Source organism: Acromyrmex echinatior, chromosome 12 (genome assembly GCF_024713525.1).
Source record: "Acromyrmex echinatior isolate Ae372 chromosome 12, ASM2471352v2, whole genome shotgun sequence".
NCBI lineage: Eukaryota > Metazoa > Arthropoda > Insecta > Hymenoptera > Formicidae > Acromyrmex > Acromyrmex echinatior.
The window spans coordinates 556631-574876 of record NC_141863.1 but is presented as its reverse complement, the minus strand read 5'-3'; the positions used below and the strand labels follow the sequence as shown (position 1 = coordinate 574876).

Below are 18246 nucleotides of genomic sequence, written 5' to 3'. Positions count from 1 at the left end.
AAGTGAGATAGTTGATTTAAGTGGACTACCCTGTATATGTGTAAAGGAGATATGTATACTGCTATTGGCCGTAACAATATATAACAACGTAACAATAGAATAAACCGGGGCACTATGGGTCACGGAGTACCAAGAGTCATCGATTGTTTAACATAATTTAAATTAATACTACTCTGGTACAATACGACTGTTATTTCGTTGCACATACTTTTTAGGTGGCAGTGATTAAATTTCATTGCATCGATCATTAATGGTTTTCGTGGTGCAACAATAACTTTTTACCGCACAAAAATATTTTAATATTGTTTTTGTAATAAGAGATACATGTATGAAGATAAAGTGCAAGTTTCTGTGCATCTTTTCTCAATTTACTGTATTACATACAAGTAATAATCTAACATTTATTTGTTACAATTTTTTTCTATTAAATGTATAATTAAATGTATAATTGAGGTACCATTGGTCATACATTAAATATTCATGATGAAACAGGACAATACAGAAAATATATGTACTAAAAGGGCAATTTATATTTCTAAGCAATTAATTTCATTTTATCGTAACAAATTTTTTATTTTATATTAATGGTTATTTTTCATTTGTTTTCCTATAACTTTCTATATATATATTTTATTATTTAATAATTATTAATTGTAATTATATTTATTTTATTGTATTAGTGACTATGCTAAGAATACAGGATTGGCCATATTCGACGGAAAGATCTGGCAACACTGTAACTTTTGACAGAGATGTTAGATCGAGTAACGACGTTTCCCATGATTGAAAAAAAAAACATCTTTCCGTCGAATATGGTCAACCCTGTATACAAATTAATTGAAAATATTTTCCAACTTTCGTCACTGTTATTTCTTGCATAATCCTACTATTTTGTGTGATTTATGGTATGAAGCACCATAAATTATTTCTTAAAAAATGTTTTATTTTTTTCTTAAAAACTTATTAAATATTTACTAAGTATACTTATTAAATTTTAAAAATACTTTAATTATTAAAAAAAAATGCTACAAAAATTTTTATATTTAGATACATTTTTAAGAGTTTGAATTATTGTGACTCATGGTGCCCCGGTCTCCCTTATACATAAATAATATAAACATTATGTTAATACTGGAATAGGGTAACTGTTTCTATTAATGTGTCTTTTAGCCAATGTGCTTATTACTGAATTAATTGTTAAATATTGTAGCTTTAATTTTATCTGCTTGCAATTAATATCCGGTTTTCCAACTATTTCTTTTTTTTATAATATTTCTTTAATCTAAAAAATATTAATATTTCATAATATTTTTGACAAAAATAAAAAACATGTTTTTGTCCCTATTAGTGAGTCCTCTAGGCGGCGATGGTCCTATTAATGTGCCCCAAATTTGTATACCTATTCGCATTTGACTCATTTTAACATATAGTTACTAAAACAGGTAATAAATTTAAGCTAATTTAAGCTAGTTTAAGTTAATATTACATAAATCATTATTTCAATTATATTTATTAATATTAATGTACACTTATAATACAACGTGTTAATGTACACTTATAATACAACGTTCTCAGCTCCAATACAGAGCACATTAATAGAGACAATTTAAAGTGGTACGTATTACTGATTCCAGGGCTCGGTAATAAAATAACTGATGATTTATTTAAAATAAAAAATATAAAATAAGTTTCAGAAACTTATTTAAAATATAAAATCGTAGGAGTCGATAAAATCATTGATACGACTTATTTGAAATAAGAAATATAAAATAGAGAGAGAGAGATTCCAAAAACTTATTTAAAATATTAAATAAAAAATAAGTCACAAAAAGTTATTTAAAATATAAAATAAGAAATAGGGCCCTAAAATGCATTTATTTATTTAAAATAAAGAATAACTTTTATTTAAAATATAAAAATAACTTGTCTTTTTAAATAAATTTTTGAAGGCTATTTCTTATTTTAAATAAAAAATAGATTTCGAAAAATTTGCCTAAAATGTATAAGGAATATGTATTTTAAATAAACATTTCAAATAAAAAATATTTTAATAATTTTGTTTATTTGAATGTACAAATGTATATTTCTAAATATAACGTGCCAGTTTTTTTTATAGCTATAACCTATAATTAATACTTAATAATATTAACTCTTTGCGAACCAAGTGGAAACTCAACATGGATATGTGGGTATATTTCATACGCCACGCTATACTTCATAAATACTATAATTTAATTACTCACCGTTACCGGATCGATAACATAACTGATACAATTTATTTAAAATAAAAAATATAAAATAAGTTCTAAAAGCTTATTTAAGATCTTATATTAAATAAGAAATAGGTCAAAAGAAGTTATTTTAAATAACTGTTTAATTTTTTCTTTATTTAAAATATATATTTTTAATAAATTTATTTGAATAAGATCGAGTCCTACTGGATTCACATAAATTCCTCATATCTTTCGAAAAATATTTAAAATACTTACACTTAAAAAATAAAATATTACATTCGGTATCGTATACATTAATAATTAACTTAAAAAAAATTTTTTTTTTTATTTATTCGTGCTAACTTTCTTTATGATTTATCGAAAAGCACATTAATAGGGACAGACACAATAATTGAGACAGTTATTATGTGTTAAAAAGTTCAACACAAACGATTAACAAGAATGTGAGTGGACATTGTTGTTTTAAATACAAATACACAACGTTTTTTATTGTGTATATATAATGTCTCTCTTGCTATGAATTTTACATATACATTTTAGAATCATGTATTTGAGCAAATTAACCGTTTAGTGCATAGTATAAATGTTTGAAGCGTTTTTATGCTCGGTAGGCACAAGGTCCACAGAAAGTGCGTTACTAGAAGGGAGGGGAGGGGGGGGGGAGAATATCCGTGTTTATTGGATATAAAGTACTCCACGCCCCTTCTGCCCTTCTATTCTTCTTAAAGCTCTCGAGTTAAGACCGTCCTCTCCCTTATTAATTAGATATTCTATTCGGTTGTTTTATTTAATATTTAACGTATATCTAGATCTTTTAATATAATTATTTTATATTAATATACAAATGGGATAGTGCGCGCGCCGGATATTCTTATTTCATCTATCGAACATATTTCAATAATAAAGATATTTCCAAAAATCAAAATAAATATATCCAAATCTTTTTTATTATAAATAAATCCTTTAATATGCATAATTATTTATTGAATATAAATAAGATAGTACTCATACAGATATCAAATATATATTCTTGTCTCTATCGAATATGTTTCAATAATAAAGATATTTTCAAAAATCGAAATAAAAGAAATATATAGCTACAACTTACTGGTAGAGTCACGATGTGAGATATCTTTATCCGTTTATTCAACGGGAGAGATTTATTGTATCCATAAATTCTTGGCATTGCCTGTATACGCGCGTTTCCGTTTGTCCGGTGAACAGAATGGAGAATCTCGAGCTACCAGAGTTGATTATTCCTATCGTGGGAAGAAGTTTGTTGCCATACTGCCACTTCGACATACCGGAAAGCGACTATCTGTCCAGCGATAGACGTGACATGAAACTGCCTGGACCCATTGGTTATCAACCGGATGATAATTCTCTTCCGGAGGGCACGAGAGTGATTGAGCTCGAAGTGATCGGAATCAGCGGGTCTCACATAAAGTAAATATATGCTCGTTTTTCAGCAAGAACACAATGTAACACAGTGAATTATTATATCCTTATTGTACATTAATATTAAACAAGATGGAATAATTCACTGAATTACACTGTGTTTTTGTTGAAAAATGTTCTACGTCTAATCAAAGAAGCACAAATACAAATGCGTTATCACAAATTTCAGAAAATTCCGAATGATAAATCCGACATCAGATGATTATCATTTCATTTGGGAGGATCGTACTCGTCACGTCGAAGACGAGATTTCAAAATTTCATTGTGCACTTCCGGAAGGAATCGCTGAACGAGGAAAACAAGTCGACTTCGCGTTTACCTTCCTCGCGGAAAATATCGGCACTTTCGAATCCTTTTGGTTGTTCCGTGTTGAAAAATACAATCTGGAGTATCTCTTTCTATTTGTCGCGACGGTCAGAGAACCATCGGTTTGCTGTTCTCGTGTCCATTTAAAAATGAGACCAACCGTAATGGGTTAGATGAAGATACTAATAGAAAAATATACTTTCTAAATTCTTTGAAGTGGAATCTTATTTATTTTGAAAAAGAATGACTTAATTTTCAATCTTTAAGAGTAATATTTTATTTCTCAGAGTGAGATTCACTTCAAAAGTTTTAGGGAGTACAAGTTATACAATTATTATATATTAATATTTGTATTTTCTACAGGCATCAATGTGCGAGAATCGATAAGCATAATCAATAAAGAAGAATTTCAGATTCCCTTTCAGATCACGCGGGATTCTTTATATTCTGAAGGACGTCTTCAATATTTGAAAATAACGCCTATAAATGGCACTTTGCCTGCAAAAGGCGAACAAATATTTTGGTAAACATAGAACAAGGAAGAATTCTGAACATAAATTTTTTAAACATTAATTAAATATTTATTTATGTAGGGTCGAATATCAGCCTACACTTGTTGGCGAATTTCAATTTTCTGTAAAATGCATTATAAAAAGAATGAAAGCACCATTGACTATATTTGTTACGACGACAACATACGATATTATTGTTTCGGTTACATATGTCGATCAGAACCGCCAGATAGTTCAATTAAATCAAGATAAAGAGAATATTATCGACTGTGGAAAAGTGCGTGTATAATAATTTGTTTTAACATTAAAAATAAATTTTGACAATATTAAGCATTTTTAATTTTTAGTTATTGTTAAAAGCGCCCGTTACTGTCGTGTTTGAAATAATAAACTCAAGCAAAATGACGTTTTATTATTCTTGGGATCTTGGAATGACATCAGAAATAATTAGCAGAAATATGTACACGATTGCAATGCCTCAAAAGCAGGACCATGTGCTTAGCAAGTCGCGTTCCATCTGTTCTCTTATTGTTACAGCATTACAAAAGACGGTGATAAAGAATCATCCTATTCTCTTAAAGGTAGATTATCGTTTAGATATCATATTGCCATATGTTTTATGAGAAATATAAATGTAAACTTTGCAAATCTGTGTCCCTTTTCTTTATTCAGATTTCCAGAGGGCCAACCTACCGACTAATCTTAAAAGCGACGGCAAACAAACCAATTTTAGAGTTTAGTTTTAATTATTACGACTTTGGACCTTGCTACATTCGAGATGTTTCTACGATTCCTTATCGCGTCGATTTACGCATTACGAATTCAGATGATGTTTCGTACATGTAAGCTGATTTAACGTACTTACAGAAAATTGAGACATTAATTTTCTATCGAAACATTCATTTTCTCAGACTGGAGTGCAAGTTTGAAGAGAAGCCACACATCTCTGTAAATCTGGACGCTCTTTCAGAGACAATAGTAGCTCGATCAAGTATTATCATTCCAATAACATTTCGACCTTTAGAACAGGTGCACTATCGCGATGACTTACATTTTATAATCAATTCGACGATCGAAAAAAAGATTACTGTAACTGGCGAAGGAATTATATATAAGGTAATGACACTCATAAATATATGCATTAAAAATTAATTCAACATATAGCTTATGTCATTCGTAACAACTCATTAAATATTTGATGTCATCATAGTCAATGCAAAAACTTATTGTAAATTTTATACTCGCAGAATTATTTTTACTTGTATCCTGTTATGACAGATTCGTTTAGTAAATCCACGCGACAAATCGGTGGATCTTGGTAGTCTACCACTTAACAAAACAACAAGTAGAAAAGTGCCAGTGATCAACGATGGACGTGCTGCGCTCGAATTAAAGTTCGATCTCATGAAAAATCTACCTGGATATGATTTATTTCACGAAAGAGTTCAAAATTGTTCGTTGATCGATCAGGAGAACTCCAAAATGAATCACACTCAAGCTTCGATAACTGAAACGAAACGTTCGAATGTCTTTGATGAAACTCTTCAGACGGAACCTAATCTGTCTCAAGTTCTGGAGATCGAGCCGGCAGAATCGATCGTACTTCAGCCAGGGAAAATCGCGAATATTGTCGTAAAATACAAACCTATTCACAGGATGCATCCTTTTGTCATTAAGGTGGCTTTTCAAACGAATTCTACGATCCAACCGTTATTTATCTTGCGCGGAAGCTGTATAGGCGCGGAATTCCATTTGAACAGGACTTATGTGCCTTTTGGTATCGTTGTTCAAGGTTGTCTCAGCGAAGCAAAGATAGTGCTATTGAATACGGGAGATATTGGTGCCAGGTTGGTGCAAAAAATAAAAAATAAATAATGAATAAGACTTTATATTAATCTAAAAAATCAGAAGATTTTAAAATATCTTTTGAAGTTACATAAAGTTCTTAAAAATATGTTCTTTTTTTTAAACAAACGATTTAAGCGTCCTTTATTAGTCAAAGTTACATCATTAATGCTTAAATAATTCAATGTGAATCATATATATATATATATATATATATATATATATATATATATATACATATATATATGTATATACTATACATATATGTACATGCACATATCCCGGCCGAGATAATATTCACAATAAATTTATTTTCAGTTTTTCAGCAAATTAATCTTTCCAATATGTCTGATTGAGCATCGAATAATTATTAAAAATTGCTCATCAATTTAATTTAATTCGTGATTTTATTACAGTAGTTTAATTGCGTTTATATATAAGTCCAAAAAATCAATTCGGTGTGCAGTTCAAATGACTACAAATATGATATATGTTTATGCATGTATGTGTATATATAGTATATATATGATTCACATCGAATTATTCAAGCATTAAAGATCTAGTTTCAATCAGTATTCAAGTTTATCGATTCTCACATTTATGGTCTAAAATAATATTTTTATTATATAAGCGTTCTTTATTTTTTATAATGTTCTTTTCTTCGGTATTTAAAAGGGAATTCTTGTTATTATGTAATTCACATTATTATGTTTTCATTAGTTTAACATTAACAACGGCATATGATGATGTATCAATCTCCAGATTCAAGTGGAACACGTTGAAATTGCCCGAAGACTTTAACATCACTCCTGCAACTGGCTATTGCTCTCCTGGTATGGACATCAACTTCGTTGTCAGTTTCCAACCTATTCGACATGATAGTTTGATCGAGGGCAATGTGAGCGTATACAACTTCTATCTTTATACTTGTGCACACAAAATACTTGATCTTCGACGAGAACTTCGTTCCTTACTCTTACAATATATGAGCAAACATAAAAGCAGTTTAAGCAATACATTGTGCTTCTTGCTATATTTCTACATCATATTTAACTTTCTGAAAGAACTTTTCCCCTCAGAACTTAAGAATAACAGGACTCTCATGTATGTGCTTGACATATATTTTAGAGTCCTTGTCATATTTATTTAAAAAATTGTCTTAATATTAGTTTCGGTAAAATAACAGTATAATTGTTATTTTAAAAAGATCTCTAATATACAAATTCTATCATAACTTATATTATTGTAAGTCTGATATTAATTTTAAACATGTAACAAATAATTGAAATTGTAATTGAGCATACGAGATATAATCTTTTGATAAAAGATATAGTTTATTTTATTCTCAGGCAACGCTTGAAATTGAAAAATATAAAAATCTCGACTTAAGAATTACTGGAGCTAGCTGCAAACTGCCTGATCCGATCGACACTCTGTTCTTCTCGTGTCGCGTTCGCGAGAAAATAATGAGGTCTCTGAACGTCGAAAACGATATCGTAACTTTGAAACCGGAGGTCACCGGCGAATATTTTTTTATCGACGAGGTCTCATACGATCCTTTGAAAAAATCTGCTACCTGTACAGTCATCTATGCCCCTCTAGTCATGAATAGCGAGAGCAATCTTCACGAAGTAATTAAAACAGAACTTGGTTAATTCTTATAATCATATAATAACAATAAAATAATCATATAATAACATAGAACATTTATAATTTTTACGTAAAAGTAACAGATCGAGAAACGTAATATTTCCATAAACTATTTCAGGGTACATTGCTTCTAAAACTGCCGGATGACAAAGCTCCTTTAGTGTACTGTCTTCGAGGGCTTAGTCTACCTCCACAAGTTCTCCAAAGGATTACACGTCAATTTCCGGCAAAAACAAAATACACTGAATTGTTACCTGTTTACAATTGGCTCAATAGGCAACAACGATTCGAATGCCAAATTGAGAATGTGAACGGCAAAGAGCCCGCCGAGGTTTAAAAGATTTACGAGAGATTACAGGAGAACTGTGAAATAATTCTAAAATTTTTTTCTTAATTTGCTTTTTAGAATGTCGAAATGTTCACTTTTGTCGGCAACAGCAAGATAGACGTTCCAGCAAACGGCCAACGAGATTATCGCGCAGAGTTTTATTCCTACAAAGAATCAAAATATAATTTTATGGTATTTTATATTGGTAAATTATTGTCGGAAAATGACGTAAAAATTTTTTTTTCAATTTTAACGGACAGGGCTTTCAAAATAACAATTTTATAACTATTTCTAACCGTGTTTTCAGTGTAAAATTATATTTTGCAAAATAATTAGAACTACGCGTATGCATAGGTAACGTTTACTAACGAAGAGGGCGAATATCAATTTTACGAACTTCAGTATGATATTACAAGACCACAAGAGATCGAATCGATCAAACTGATCACTGTGGTACGATCTCCGGTGTGCCATGCTTTAAAACTTAATAATCCACTTAAGAAGCAGCACGTAACATATATGGCAACATGTCAGCATCCCTACATCACAATTCATAACGTACCAACGCTTGTAGCGCCATTATGCAGCGTTAGTTGAATTTTGTTTATAATAATACATTGCAATCAAATAGATACAGTTAAAAACATATTTTTGGTCGAAAAGAATTTTAAAAAGAATGCTTAATAATATTTATATGTAAATTTGCTTAATATTCATGTAAAATTTACGAATACATTTTTAAAGCCTACAAATTATGCACCAATTCTATTTGTGTGATTTTAAACGCGATTAAAATTGAAAATAATATTAATCATAAATTATTGATAAATTTAATAATGATTATCAAATTAATTTAATTTGATTTCATTTAATAATGATTATGAAATTATTGAGTATCAAGATTAACTTTGATAAAAAATAAGATTCTTTCTTTTATTTGATTTATCTTTATCAGTCAGATTTTTACTTAAATAATTTTTACTTAATTATTAATATGCTGCAAGTTAAAAATAAATTCAATTTTTCTGAAAGTATATTAAAATATTAATCCTTTGCGGTCCAAATTTATTTGCAAATAAACGAAAATCGAATATTTCAGTTTTATCTAATTGGATAGTCTAACATAAATTAAAGAATTTTTATTACTCAGAGGAATTTTATAAAAATTTCAAAAATATCATTTATCGATTATAATCATTCGAATGCTTGAAGAATTATGCAATAGGCTACTGCATTGTATAAAAGAACCGTAAAGAGTTAATAATTAAGGAATTATATTCGCAATTTATAAACGAAATAAATTTAATGGTGATCAACAAACAATAACGGTGACAGTAACGATCTCTGTGAATATAATAGGAAATTATCAAAATCAAATACCACCCTTTACATTCCGCCGAGGAAATTACGGTAGCCTTGGACATCAACTGCGAGGAACTCGGATTGTTTCCCTACGAGTTACGATTGCGAGCGATATCAGCATCACCAGAGAAAACGACGCGCGTTGATGCGATGCTTGGTAGTTCTGTCACCTTTTCCCTGAACGTAATCAATCATGCCGAGAACACTACAATATTCACTATCAAAGTGAGCATAAACCTGTGTTTCTTCTTCTTTTGCTACGACTATCGATGGAAAAGTCTTCTTCTCCTCTATATTCCAGGTGAATAATGAATGCTTTACGACTTCGAAGGACATCGAGGTGTCGGCGTTGAAAAGTACATCATTCGACGTAACTTACGAACCCTGCGACATCGAAAATGTCTCTGCTACTTTGACAGCCACATCTGAGATTGCCGGCCAATTTGTGTATGATAATTCGCAATTAAAATTAATCCTTTACGATTATTTTATGTCGAATTAGATTCAACGTTATATGTTACTAGTTTAGTAGTTTATAGCATATAAAACTTTTAGTCATAATCTGTACGCAATTAAAATCGGTAACTATTGGATCAGTGCAAAAGTTCGAGCCCGATTTATTGTTCAAAGTTCAAACAGTTGCAATTTTGTTAAAAATAAACGAAATTTAAATTTAAAAAGGGATTTTAAAGCTTAAAATCTCTACTTTCGAATGGTTACTATATTTTCTAAGTTTCATGTGAGTTTTGTAATTTTGATATATAGAAAACTATAAGCTGAAAAAAATGAAAAATTTTCACTTTGTAGGTCTGTAGCGTGCCCAAAAAAATTTGAGAAAATTTTCAACTTTATCGTAAAAGCTTGAAGCTTTCCCTACAAAATCATTTTTTAAAAATGTTCCTATGATTTTTTGTTACTGAGTTGTTGCAAATAAAATAAAATAAATATTTTTATTTTGATTGCTCATAACTCTATCAAAACCATCACAATTTAAAAAAATAGATTCTTAAATTCTCTTATCAGATAGAGATTAGAAGATATATATATTTTTGAAATAATGAAGAGAAATTTTTTTATTCATGTTAGATTAACTGATTGTATGAAATTGAAAACAAAATACTGGTTGATTTTTTTATTCATTTGAGATAATTTAGATATCAAAGGATTAACCTGTCGTGCTGATTGCTGCGTTATTAAATAAGCCAAATATACAGAATGTGTTTTGTCTAAATTGTTTACAGATTTCCTCTCATTGGTACGTATTCGTTGCCGAAACCTCAAGGGCCATATACAGTTGCTACCAATGCACCGGCTTCTATACCCTTCAAGAATATATTTAGAGAAACCAAATCTTTTGAGCTTATCTTGGACGATCCCGAAGTTTTCGTAACATCGACGTCGTTGGACAAAATTAAACAAAAACAGGTAATTCTATTAATTTTATAATTATCTTTTTTTAATCCTCACCATGTATACGTTTTTTTAATACCATTAAGCATATACATAACATATATGATGAATTTGTATATTTTTAATAACGGAAAGCAATGTTTTATAAGATTTGTTAATTACAGCAGATCTCTCTAGCAAAAATAAAAATCGAAGCGTAAATCGATATAAGGGTAGATTTAGACCTTGGATAATTTCGTTTCACGCATGATGCGCATAATACATCATTTATCTTTGTTGTTCACCAAATGTTAAACAAGGATAAATGATGGCATACTTTGTGCACATCATGCGTGAAACAGAATTCACCCCTTGACAGAAAAGTAGAAAGCAGAAAAGCAGCAACTAATCAGAACTCACATTGGTAGTAAGCAGAGTATAGAATGCCACTAGCTGCGTTCAGTAGAGAAAACTAATCAGTTAGTGCTTAGTGGTTCCTTAATACGGTTGATTCCTACACTTAAATTTAACGAAGAACTAAAGGCAAGGACCATATTAAAGAATCACTAAACGCTAACTGATCAATTTTCTCTGTTGAACGCATTGTCGATTACCAGCCGAGTTGTGATTGACTGCTGCTTTTCTGCTTTCTGCTTTTCTGTCAAGGTCTGTTTTTCTTTTATAAAGTGAACATGCTAATATTACATAAGGCTAATATTACATTCATCTGTTTTTTTATATGTAATCCGTTTTTTTGTATGTACAACAAGCTTTTCAAGCCTTTTGATTGGTTGTAGAGCAAAGAAGTTCTCGGATCTCTTTATCTTACAGCCAATTAATGTAAGTTTGAAAAATTTGTCCTACGACAAATGTAATAACAGTCTAAAGGTATAGCAACAGAAGCGTAAACGAAGCTTCTGGAAAGCGAAAGTTGAGACAATAAAATGTAAAAAGGCATTTACTTTTTAATTTTTGTCTCTTAAAAACTTTGTTTATGGTTCTATCACTCTTCCTTTATATTCGACTTATGCTGTTATCTTTATTTTTGCCAGGATAAAGTGTTTAATAAAACAATTTATTAATTATTACAACATTAATATAAATCAATATAAATTTAAAAAATAATATAAATTATGTAAATTATATAATTAATATAAATTAATATAAATCAATATTATAAGGCGATCTCTATTGTCGTTCACCTAAAAGATAATGGAAAAAGAGAAATGGAAGATAATTATCCAGTAACCGGAAAACTTCTAGTGTACTGCACAGATCCCAAGATTTCTCACATAAATTGGATTTATTATTTGAGAGGTATATACGCAAACAATAAATGAGTAACATGTTAATATCTAACGAGATAAGTATCGCATCACAATTTATCACATTTTTTCTTTGTGATATAAAATATTGTATTTGATTACGAATAATAATTATATCATTGAAAAAAATAAAATATATGCTTTTTCATGTTTTTACGTTCTGTATATGCGAAGGATCACTTAAAAAGTATCTAGAGGTACATTCTGTTTCACGCATGATATATGATTTTATCATTCTTTGACTGCTATTTCATTTGTACGTTTTTGTCGCATGAATTTTTCGAGTCTATTAATTAGCTTATAAGATAAAGAAATCCGAGGGCCTCTCTGCCCTGCACACATTTGTTAACGCACAAATAAATAAAACCTTTTGAATGCGTTCCGTTTGTCTGTTCAAAGTCTGTTTAATCATAGTTGATTATTTTTATCATATTCAATGATTGGCTTGTGATTGACTAATTTCTTATAGCTTACAACTTGCGACCCTATTGTAGAACAGGCATTACGGATAATAATAATACGCATGTATTATGTTTTTATTCTTGCTGTTCATCGAATATTAACCTTTTATTTGGATCGTTCATATTCCAGGCTAATTTTTATCACTTTAACAAACATATAAAAATTATTAAATAATTCTTACATATACTTACATATACTTTATATCTTTAGAAAGTATCTATTATTTTGTGAGATTGTGTATTTAAAAAGCAAGATATACGTATACAATAAATGTTATAACTGCCCGGGGAAAAAATATTACATATACGGACATATTTCCCATACAATACAGAAACTTGCAGTAACATTGCAGAAATATTACAATATTGCAGATTGCGCAGTAACATTGTAGGTATTATGAATTATAATATTGTATATGCCGTAATATATAATATGTAAGGAACCACGATAGTGTCGTTGCGCTTAGCTTAGCGCAATTTAGTTATGTATGTGAAATGAAGTGGATAGTTGATTCGATTCAATGCACTTTTGTGGCTTTATATTTAATGGCAATCGCAGACTTCTGCACGGATAACACGGATTGTTGTTTCGCATGGAAGTGACCCAGCGTCACCACACTCGGTACCGTCGCGCCAATACCCATATACACGAGGCAACTCCCTCTCTCGGTAACGGGCCTTACCATGACGGGACTTATCAACTAACGCGTGCGGGCATGGAGCGCTTAGATCGATGAATTGATAACATAGATAGTCAACGCGCTAACACACCGCCCATCAAGATTAATCAATTAATCTTCTTTTATAGAATCATTCACTGGTAACTTGCAAAGTTTAGCAATTGCACGTTTAACGATCCCAGTGGGCACCGTCGCGACGCGTACTAAATTGTCCTTGTCAGGATGAACTTCGGTAACGCGTCCAATTCTAAGATACACTACTATTGTGTCTCCTGATTACGGCGTAAGATTTTACAAAATCTTGTAGCATTGGCTGCGTTCAGCGGACTCAACAGTTGAATGAGCGCTATTGATGTCTTCGTCCAGATTTAGATTGGATGATCTAAAAGAATACTTGTACATCAATAACAGCGAGCGCTCTCTCAACTGTTGAGTCCGCTGAACGCAGCCAATATTGTTACAGAAGGGTACTGTCAACGCAATGCTGCAAATACTTTCAAGCGTTTTTAACTGATTAGTTTATAAAATTCTTTCTTCTAATTAATCTATCAAATGCTTCAAAGCATTTATAGCGAGGCTTTGACCACAGCCAGAAACATTAAAAGATATTTTGGCTTTTGAGTAACGAATTGCTGTCATATGTGGAAACATACGTCATTAACACGTTATGTGATTATTAATTATTTCCATTAATTTAATCCGGCTTCTACAAATTTAAAACCGTACAACGCTTGTCGCGTGACAAAATGCGATGATAACCAATGAATATGTTAGGAGTTATAAGCTTATTGGTGTTAGTAGAAACATTTGTTGTCGCCGAAGCGCGACAAGATTTTTCAAACTTTATAATCAACTTTTATAATTTTTTGGAATATTTGGTTTTAAAAAAATTCTTTGAATATTGCAAAGAAAATAAAATAAAATGCGTGGAGTTTCTTATTATTTCCATTTCATTAATTAAGAATATGTACAAAACAGACATATGCTTCTATAAAATATAAAATATATATCTACATAATATAATATTTAAAAAAATATATACAGGGTGGCATGAATATACGGCCCCACTCGTCCCGAGCAGGTAAAGTGGACTAAACTGAATAGAAAAGTCTTGTACCATTTTAATGCTCGCAATAATTAATGAGATATGAACGTTTAAAGATAACCGAATACGCACGTCCTCCCGACCTATTATTGTCAAAAGTATGGCCCACCGAGCGCGCGGGCCGCGAAAAGCGGGACTTACCGTCGCGAGTCTCTAAGCTCGAATGGTGCGCGCGCCTGTTAGGCTATTCCTGCTCCTCGCGGCCCGCTGCGTACCTTCGACAATAGTAAGTCGGACGGACGCGCGTATTCGGCTATCTTTAAACGTTAATATCTCGTTAATTATTGCGAGCATTGCAAAATAGTAGAGGGCTTTTCTACTCAGTTCGCTCTACCTGCTCGGGACGAGCAGTGGGGCCGTATATTCATGCCACCCTGTATACCTGCATATAAAATTTACAATTAAGTATAAATATAATAATTATAATATAAAATATACATTAATTAATTTTTTTCTGCATTTTTTAAATTTATATCACAAATTGTATTTCAAATTATATTCAGTAATAATAAAAGAATTATTTTTAATAATTGTTACAAATATTGCGCTGTAACATGCTATGATATTACAGCGCAATCTTGCTAAAGACGGATATTTTTATGATGCTATGACATTGCAATAATGTTGCAAATACATTGCGTAATTTATTTGCAATATTACAACATTGCAATGAGATATATCTGCAATTATTTTGCAATCTTGCTGTATGAATATGGGCATATTTTATATATAATTATATATATATAATTATATATGAAACTCTTTTCTCGGATGATTATTTGATGTTCCTTTTTTCGAAAAAAATAAATGTGCAGGACGCGAAAGATCTAGCCATATTAGAGAAGAATTGAGATTAAAAAAAGATAATCATGTGTAAAAATGCATTCTTAAATCCTAAATACTTGGCTTGTCCATCATCGTCGTTGCCCGCACACGCGTAGTGACACGCGCCTCGCTCGTATCGTTCATAGTCCATACTCCATCAACTCCATGGTGAATGATGTCGAACGCGACGGTCGAACTCAATGAGCGCCATAGTGATTTGCTCCGTGTAATGATAGTGATTCGTAATTTCGTAAGCACGGAACTTATGGAAAGATCCAGAATCATTCCCAGCTAAAACCGTCACCCGCGTCAACATGTGATTTTCGTGAAACCGGCGTCTCTTGAATCCCCGCGATCACCGCAATCGTTCCGTAACGAAAACCTAACCTAATCTAACAGTGACACTTCCGCGACGATCTTACGATCGGCACTGCTGCCGCTATCGCTGCTGTAGTTATTTTAATTTTTTTGTATAACTTTAGTAGCTATCGCTCGTTCCGCTCCGTCTGTAAAAAACGGTGTCTTAGCGAAGTCAGATTCGCGATAACCTTGGCAAAGTCGCGAAGGCGCAATTGCGTTCGATGACAGCGCATCATAGGAGCGGCTCGTGCTGGTCGCGGTGATCTGACAGGAACAAGCTGATCAGGCATGCACCTGATGCATGCGGCGCAATCATACGCGGGCGATCATCTTCGGGTGTGTACACTTTCGTCCTACGTCGTGCTATCATGAGCGAGGAGTCTAGAAAAATAGTGACCAGGTTCCATCCCATCCACGGTGAGAACATCCTCCTGTGCGAGGACAGCACGGTCGCAGTACGGACTACGAGCTTTGCCAATTCGGTGGCCTTCAGCGAGAAGCCTTTACAGCCAGGAGAGATCTTCCTCGTAGAGATCGAGAAGACGGAGAGAGGATGGAGTGGACACATGCGGCTGGGTCTTACTTTGATCGATCCAGCTTCGGTCAACAACAACTTGCCTCAATATGCAATGCCCAATCTAGTTAGATTAGGCAATACGTGGATCCTCGCTATAACTAGGAATCAAACTATCTGGGATAATTTTGATGGTGGTCTATCTTCCACATACACCTCTATCACAGGTTAATATCTGTTACGAAATTACTATGATAATTTTATAAAAATTCTCTTTATCAATATTACAGTTAATTTTGAAAATTAAAAAGGAAGTTTAAAAATGATACATTATGCCTGTTTTTTTTTTCAGCTGAACTTCTTGCAAGGTTTATGTTCTTTTTCTTTTCATATTGAAAAGAAGAAGATAAAAGAACTGTGTAAGAAGTTTAGTTAGAAAGAACAGACTTACTATATATATATATTTGTAATATTAATATAAAAATTGCTACGAGTTTTAAAACATATAATTATGAAAATATCTAGACATAATAAAACAGTACGAACAATAATATATAATATTAGATGAATTTAAAATTTATATATGTTATACACTTGCTGAATATTATATACTTGTTCATAAAAAGGACTACCACCAGGAATACCAGCCAGAGAGAAGAAATTGATCACAGATGGAGTCAATGTGCAAACGTCACGTGGTGTTATTCCTTTTAATGCTCTAAAACCAAATATAGATGGTTCTTCTCAATGCATCCTGCCTACAGATGCGGGTAGTCGTATTGGTATCATGTATGTACCGCAGGCCGGTTGTCCTGATAAAGCAGAAATGCATTTCATCATCAACGGTGAGGATCAAGGCGTATGCGGCAAGGATATTCCTTATAAGGCAGGACCTTTGCGTGCTGTAGTGGATGTCTACGGTACCACGAAACAAGTTCGAATAGTTCAACTGTATGGAGGTAAATATCTATGTCCTAGATCATATCCCGTTTCTTTATTCAGCACAGTTTCTAGATTGTTTCTATATGTTTCAGCAGTATCAACACTACAGAGTGCATGCCGTGACGCTATATTGCAATACACCAAGAGAAACGCAGTCAATCTGCTCCCTTTGCCGAGACTACTGAAGGACTATCTCTTATATCAATCGCAGTGAGAATCAGCTCATTCCGCTTTTGCATATGTTAGGAACATTACTTGTCAATTTCTATATCTTTTCCCAGTGATATCTTCAGTGTTTATATATGCGTAATATATATGTTCTATTCATTATTGAAGACTGCCGAATCATGTCGATTTAAAGCGTTGGTGCGAATATATTCGTTTCTATAAACATATCTTTTCGAAATGTATATGATAGAAATGATTGACTGTATTTAATAATGGAGAATTCTTTTTACTTGCGCGTTTTGAAGATTTTTCTGGGGCAGAAACGTTAAATCATAACGTGTATATAGTGTAACGAAATGTTGATCGCTGCAAAATCGAAAAATTCAGCGAAATCATATTGAAAGTTTAAATATACATAATTATCATTTGGAAATGACATATATGAGGCATAACAATGTCATATATAAAAGTTAGATATATTTTCAGGCAGTTATTTTCATTCTACTTATATTTCCTGATTTCTCTATTTATTATGAGATATGTAGGTTAAGTTGCAATTGGCACTGTTGTTAAACAAATAAAAACGAACAATGTTAGTATAAATGTCCAAAGCAAACTTGTTTTACAAAATAAAGGTATTTATAAAAAGAAAACAAAAAACCATATCGATATCAGAATCCAGTCTGTCCATATATCCAATATATTTGTACTCATATAAACTGATATATATTTTTCTAAATTTATATTCCTTGTTATATAATCATATCACTTAACAACAAGAT

At 31.7% G+C, this 18246-nt stretch overlaps 2 protein-coding genes and 1 long non-coding RNA gene across 5 annotated transcripts in view; 2 read left to right on the top strand and 1 right to left on the bottom strand.

The window, feature by feature from the left end:
- The window catches only part of LOC105153077 (axonemal central pair apparatus protein HYDIN), a 51099-nt gene extending 37582 nt beyond the window's left edge, over nucleotides 1–13517 (top strand). The window contains 16 exon segments of the mRNA XM_087411979.1: nucleotides 3459–3680; nucleotides 3862–4166; nucleotides 4362–4521; nucleotides 4592–4787; nucleotides 4858–5091; nucleotides 5183–5352; nucleotides 5422–5626; nucleotides 5789–6357; nucleotides 7118–7253; nucleotides 7705–7986; nucleotides 8124–8336; nucleotides 8412–8525; nucleotides 9693–9920; nucleotides 9997–10142; nucleotides 10937–11120; nucleotides 12266–13517. Coding sequence (XP_087268105.1) covers nucleotides 3459–3680; nucleotides 3862–4166; nucleotides 4362–4521; nucleotides 4592–4787; nucleotides 4858–5091; nucleotides 5183–5352; nucleotides 5422–5626; nucleotides 5789–6357; nucleotides 7118–7253; nucleotides 7705–7986; nucleotides 8124–8336; nucleotides 8412–8525; nucleotides 9693–9920; nucleotides 9997–10142; nucleotides 10937–11120; nucleotides 12266–12424 — 3523 coding nt within the window. The 3' untranslated portion in view covers nucleotides 12425–13517.
- LOC147907704 (uncharacterized) overlaps nucleotides 1–15684 on the bottom strand; it is a 67282-nt gene extending 51598 nt beyond the window's left edge. Inside the window, exon 1 of one of the 2 annotated variants that reach the window (XR_015546937.1) lies at nucleotides 15558–15684. This is a non-coding gene — a long non-coding RNA (uncharacterized LOC147907704). The remainder of the gene's footprint in view (nucleotides 1–15557) is intronic. The other variant, XR_015546934.1, reaches the window with a different exon arrangement.
- On the top strand, nucleotides 15644–18124 carry LOC105153058 (neuralized-like protein 2). 2 transcript variants are annotated; one of them, XM_011067681.2, is made up of 3 exons: nucleotides 15644–16581; nucleotides 16981–17313; nucleotides 17389–18124. In XM_011067681.2, the coding sequence occupies exons 1-3, from the start codon at nucleotides 16209–16211 to the stop codon at nucleotides 17508–17510; spliced, it is 828 nt and encodes a 275-aa protein (XP_011065983.1). In that variant the 5' UTR covers nucleotides 15644–16208; the 3' UTR covers nucleotides 17511–18124. The 2 variants fall into 2 exon arrangements, with proteins under 2 accessions (XP_011065983.1, XP_087268011.1); XM_087411885.1 differs by having other exon boundaries at nucleotides 15647–16581; nucleotides 17392–18124.
- Nucleotides 18125–18246: the final 122 nt, after the last annotated feature.

Excerpts from the sequence above, each read along its gene's own strand:
- LOC105153058 (XM_011067681.2), top strand. The coding sequence starts at position 16,209 with ATGAGCGAGGAGTCTAGAAAAATAGTGACCAGGTTCCATCCCATCCAC. Across the intron at positions 16,582-16,980 it reads CACATACACCTCTATCACAG|GACTACCACCAGGAATACCA; the intron begins GTTAATATCTGT and ends GTTCATAAAAAG. Across the intron at positions 17,314-17,388 it reads AATAGTTCAACTGTATGGAG|CAGTATCAACACTACAGAGT; the intron begins GTAAATATCTAT and ends TATATGTTTCAG.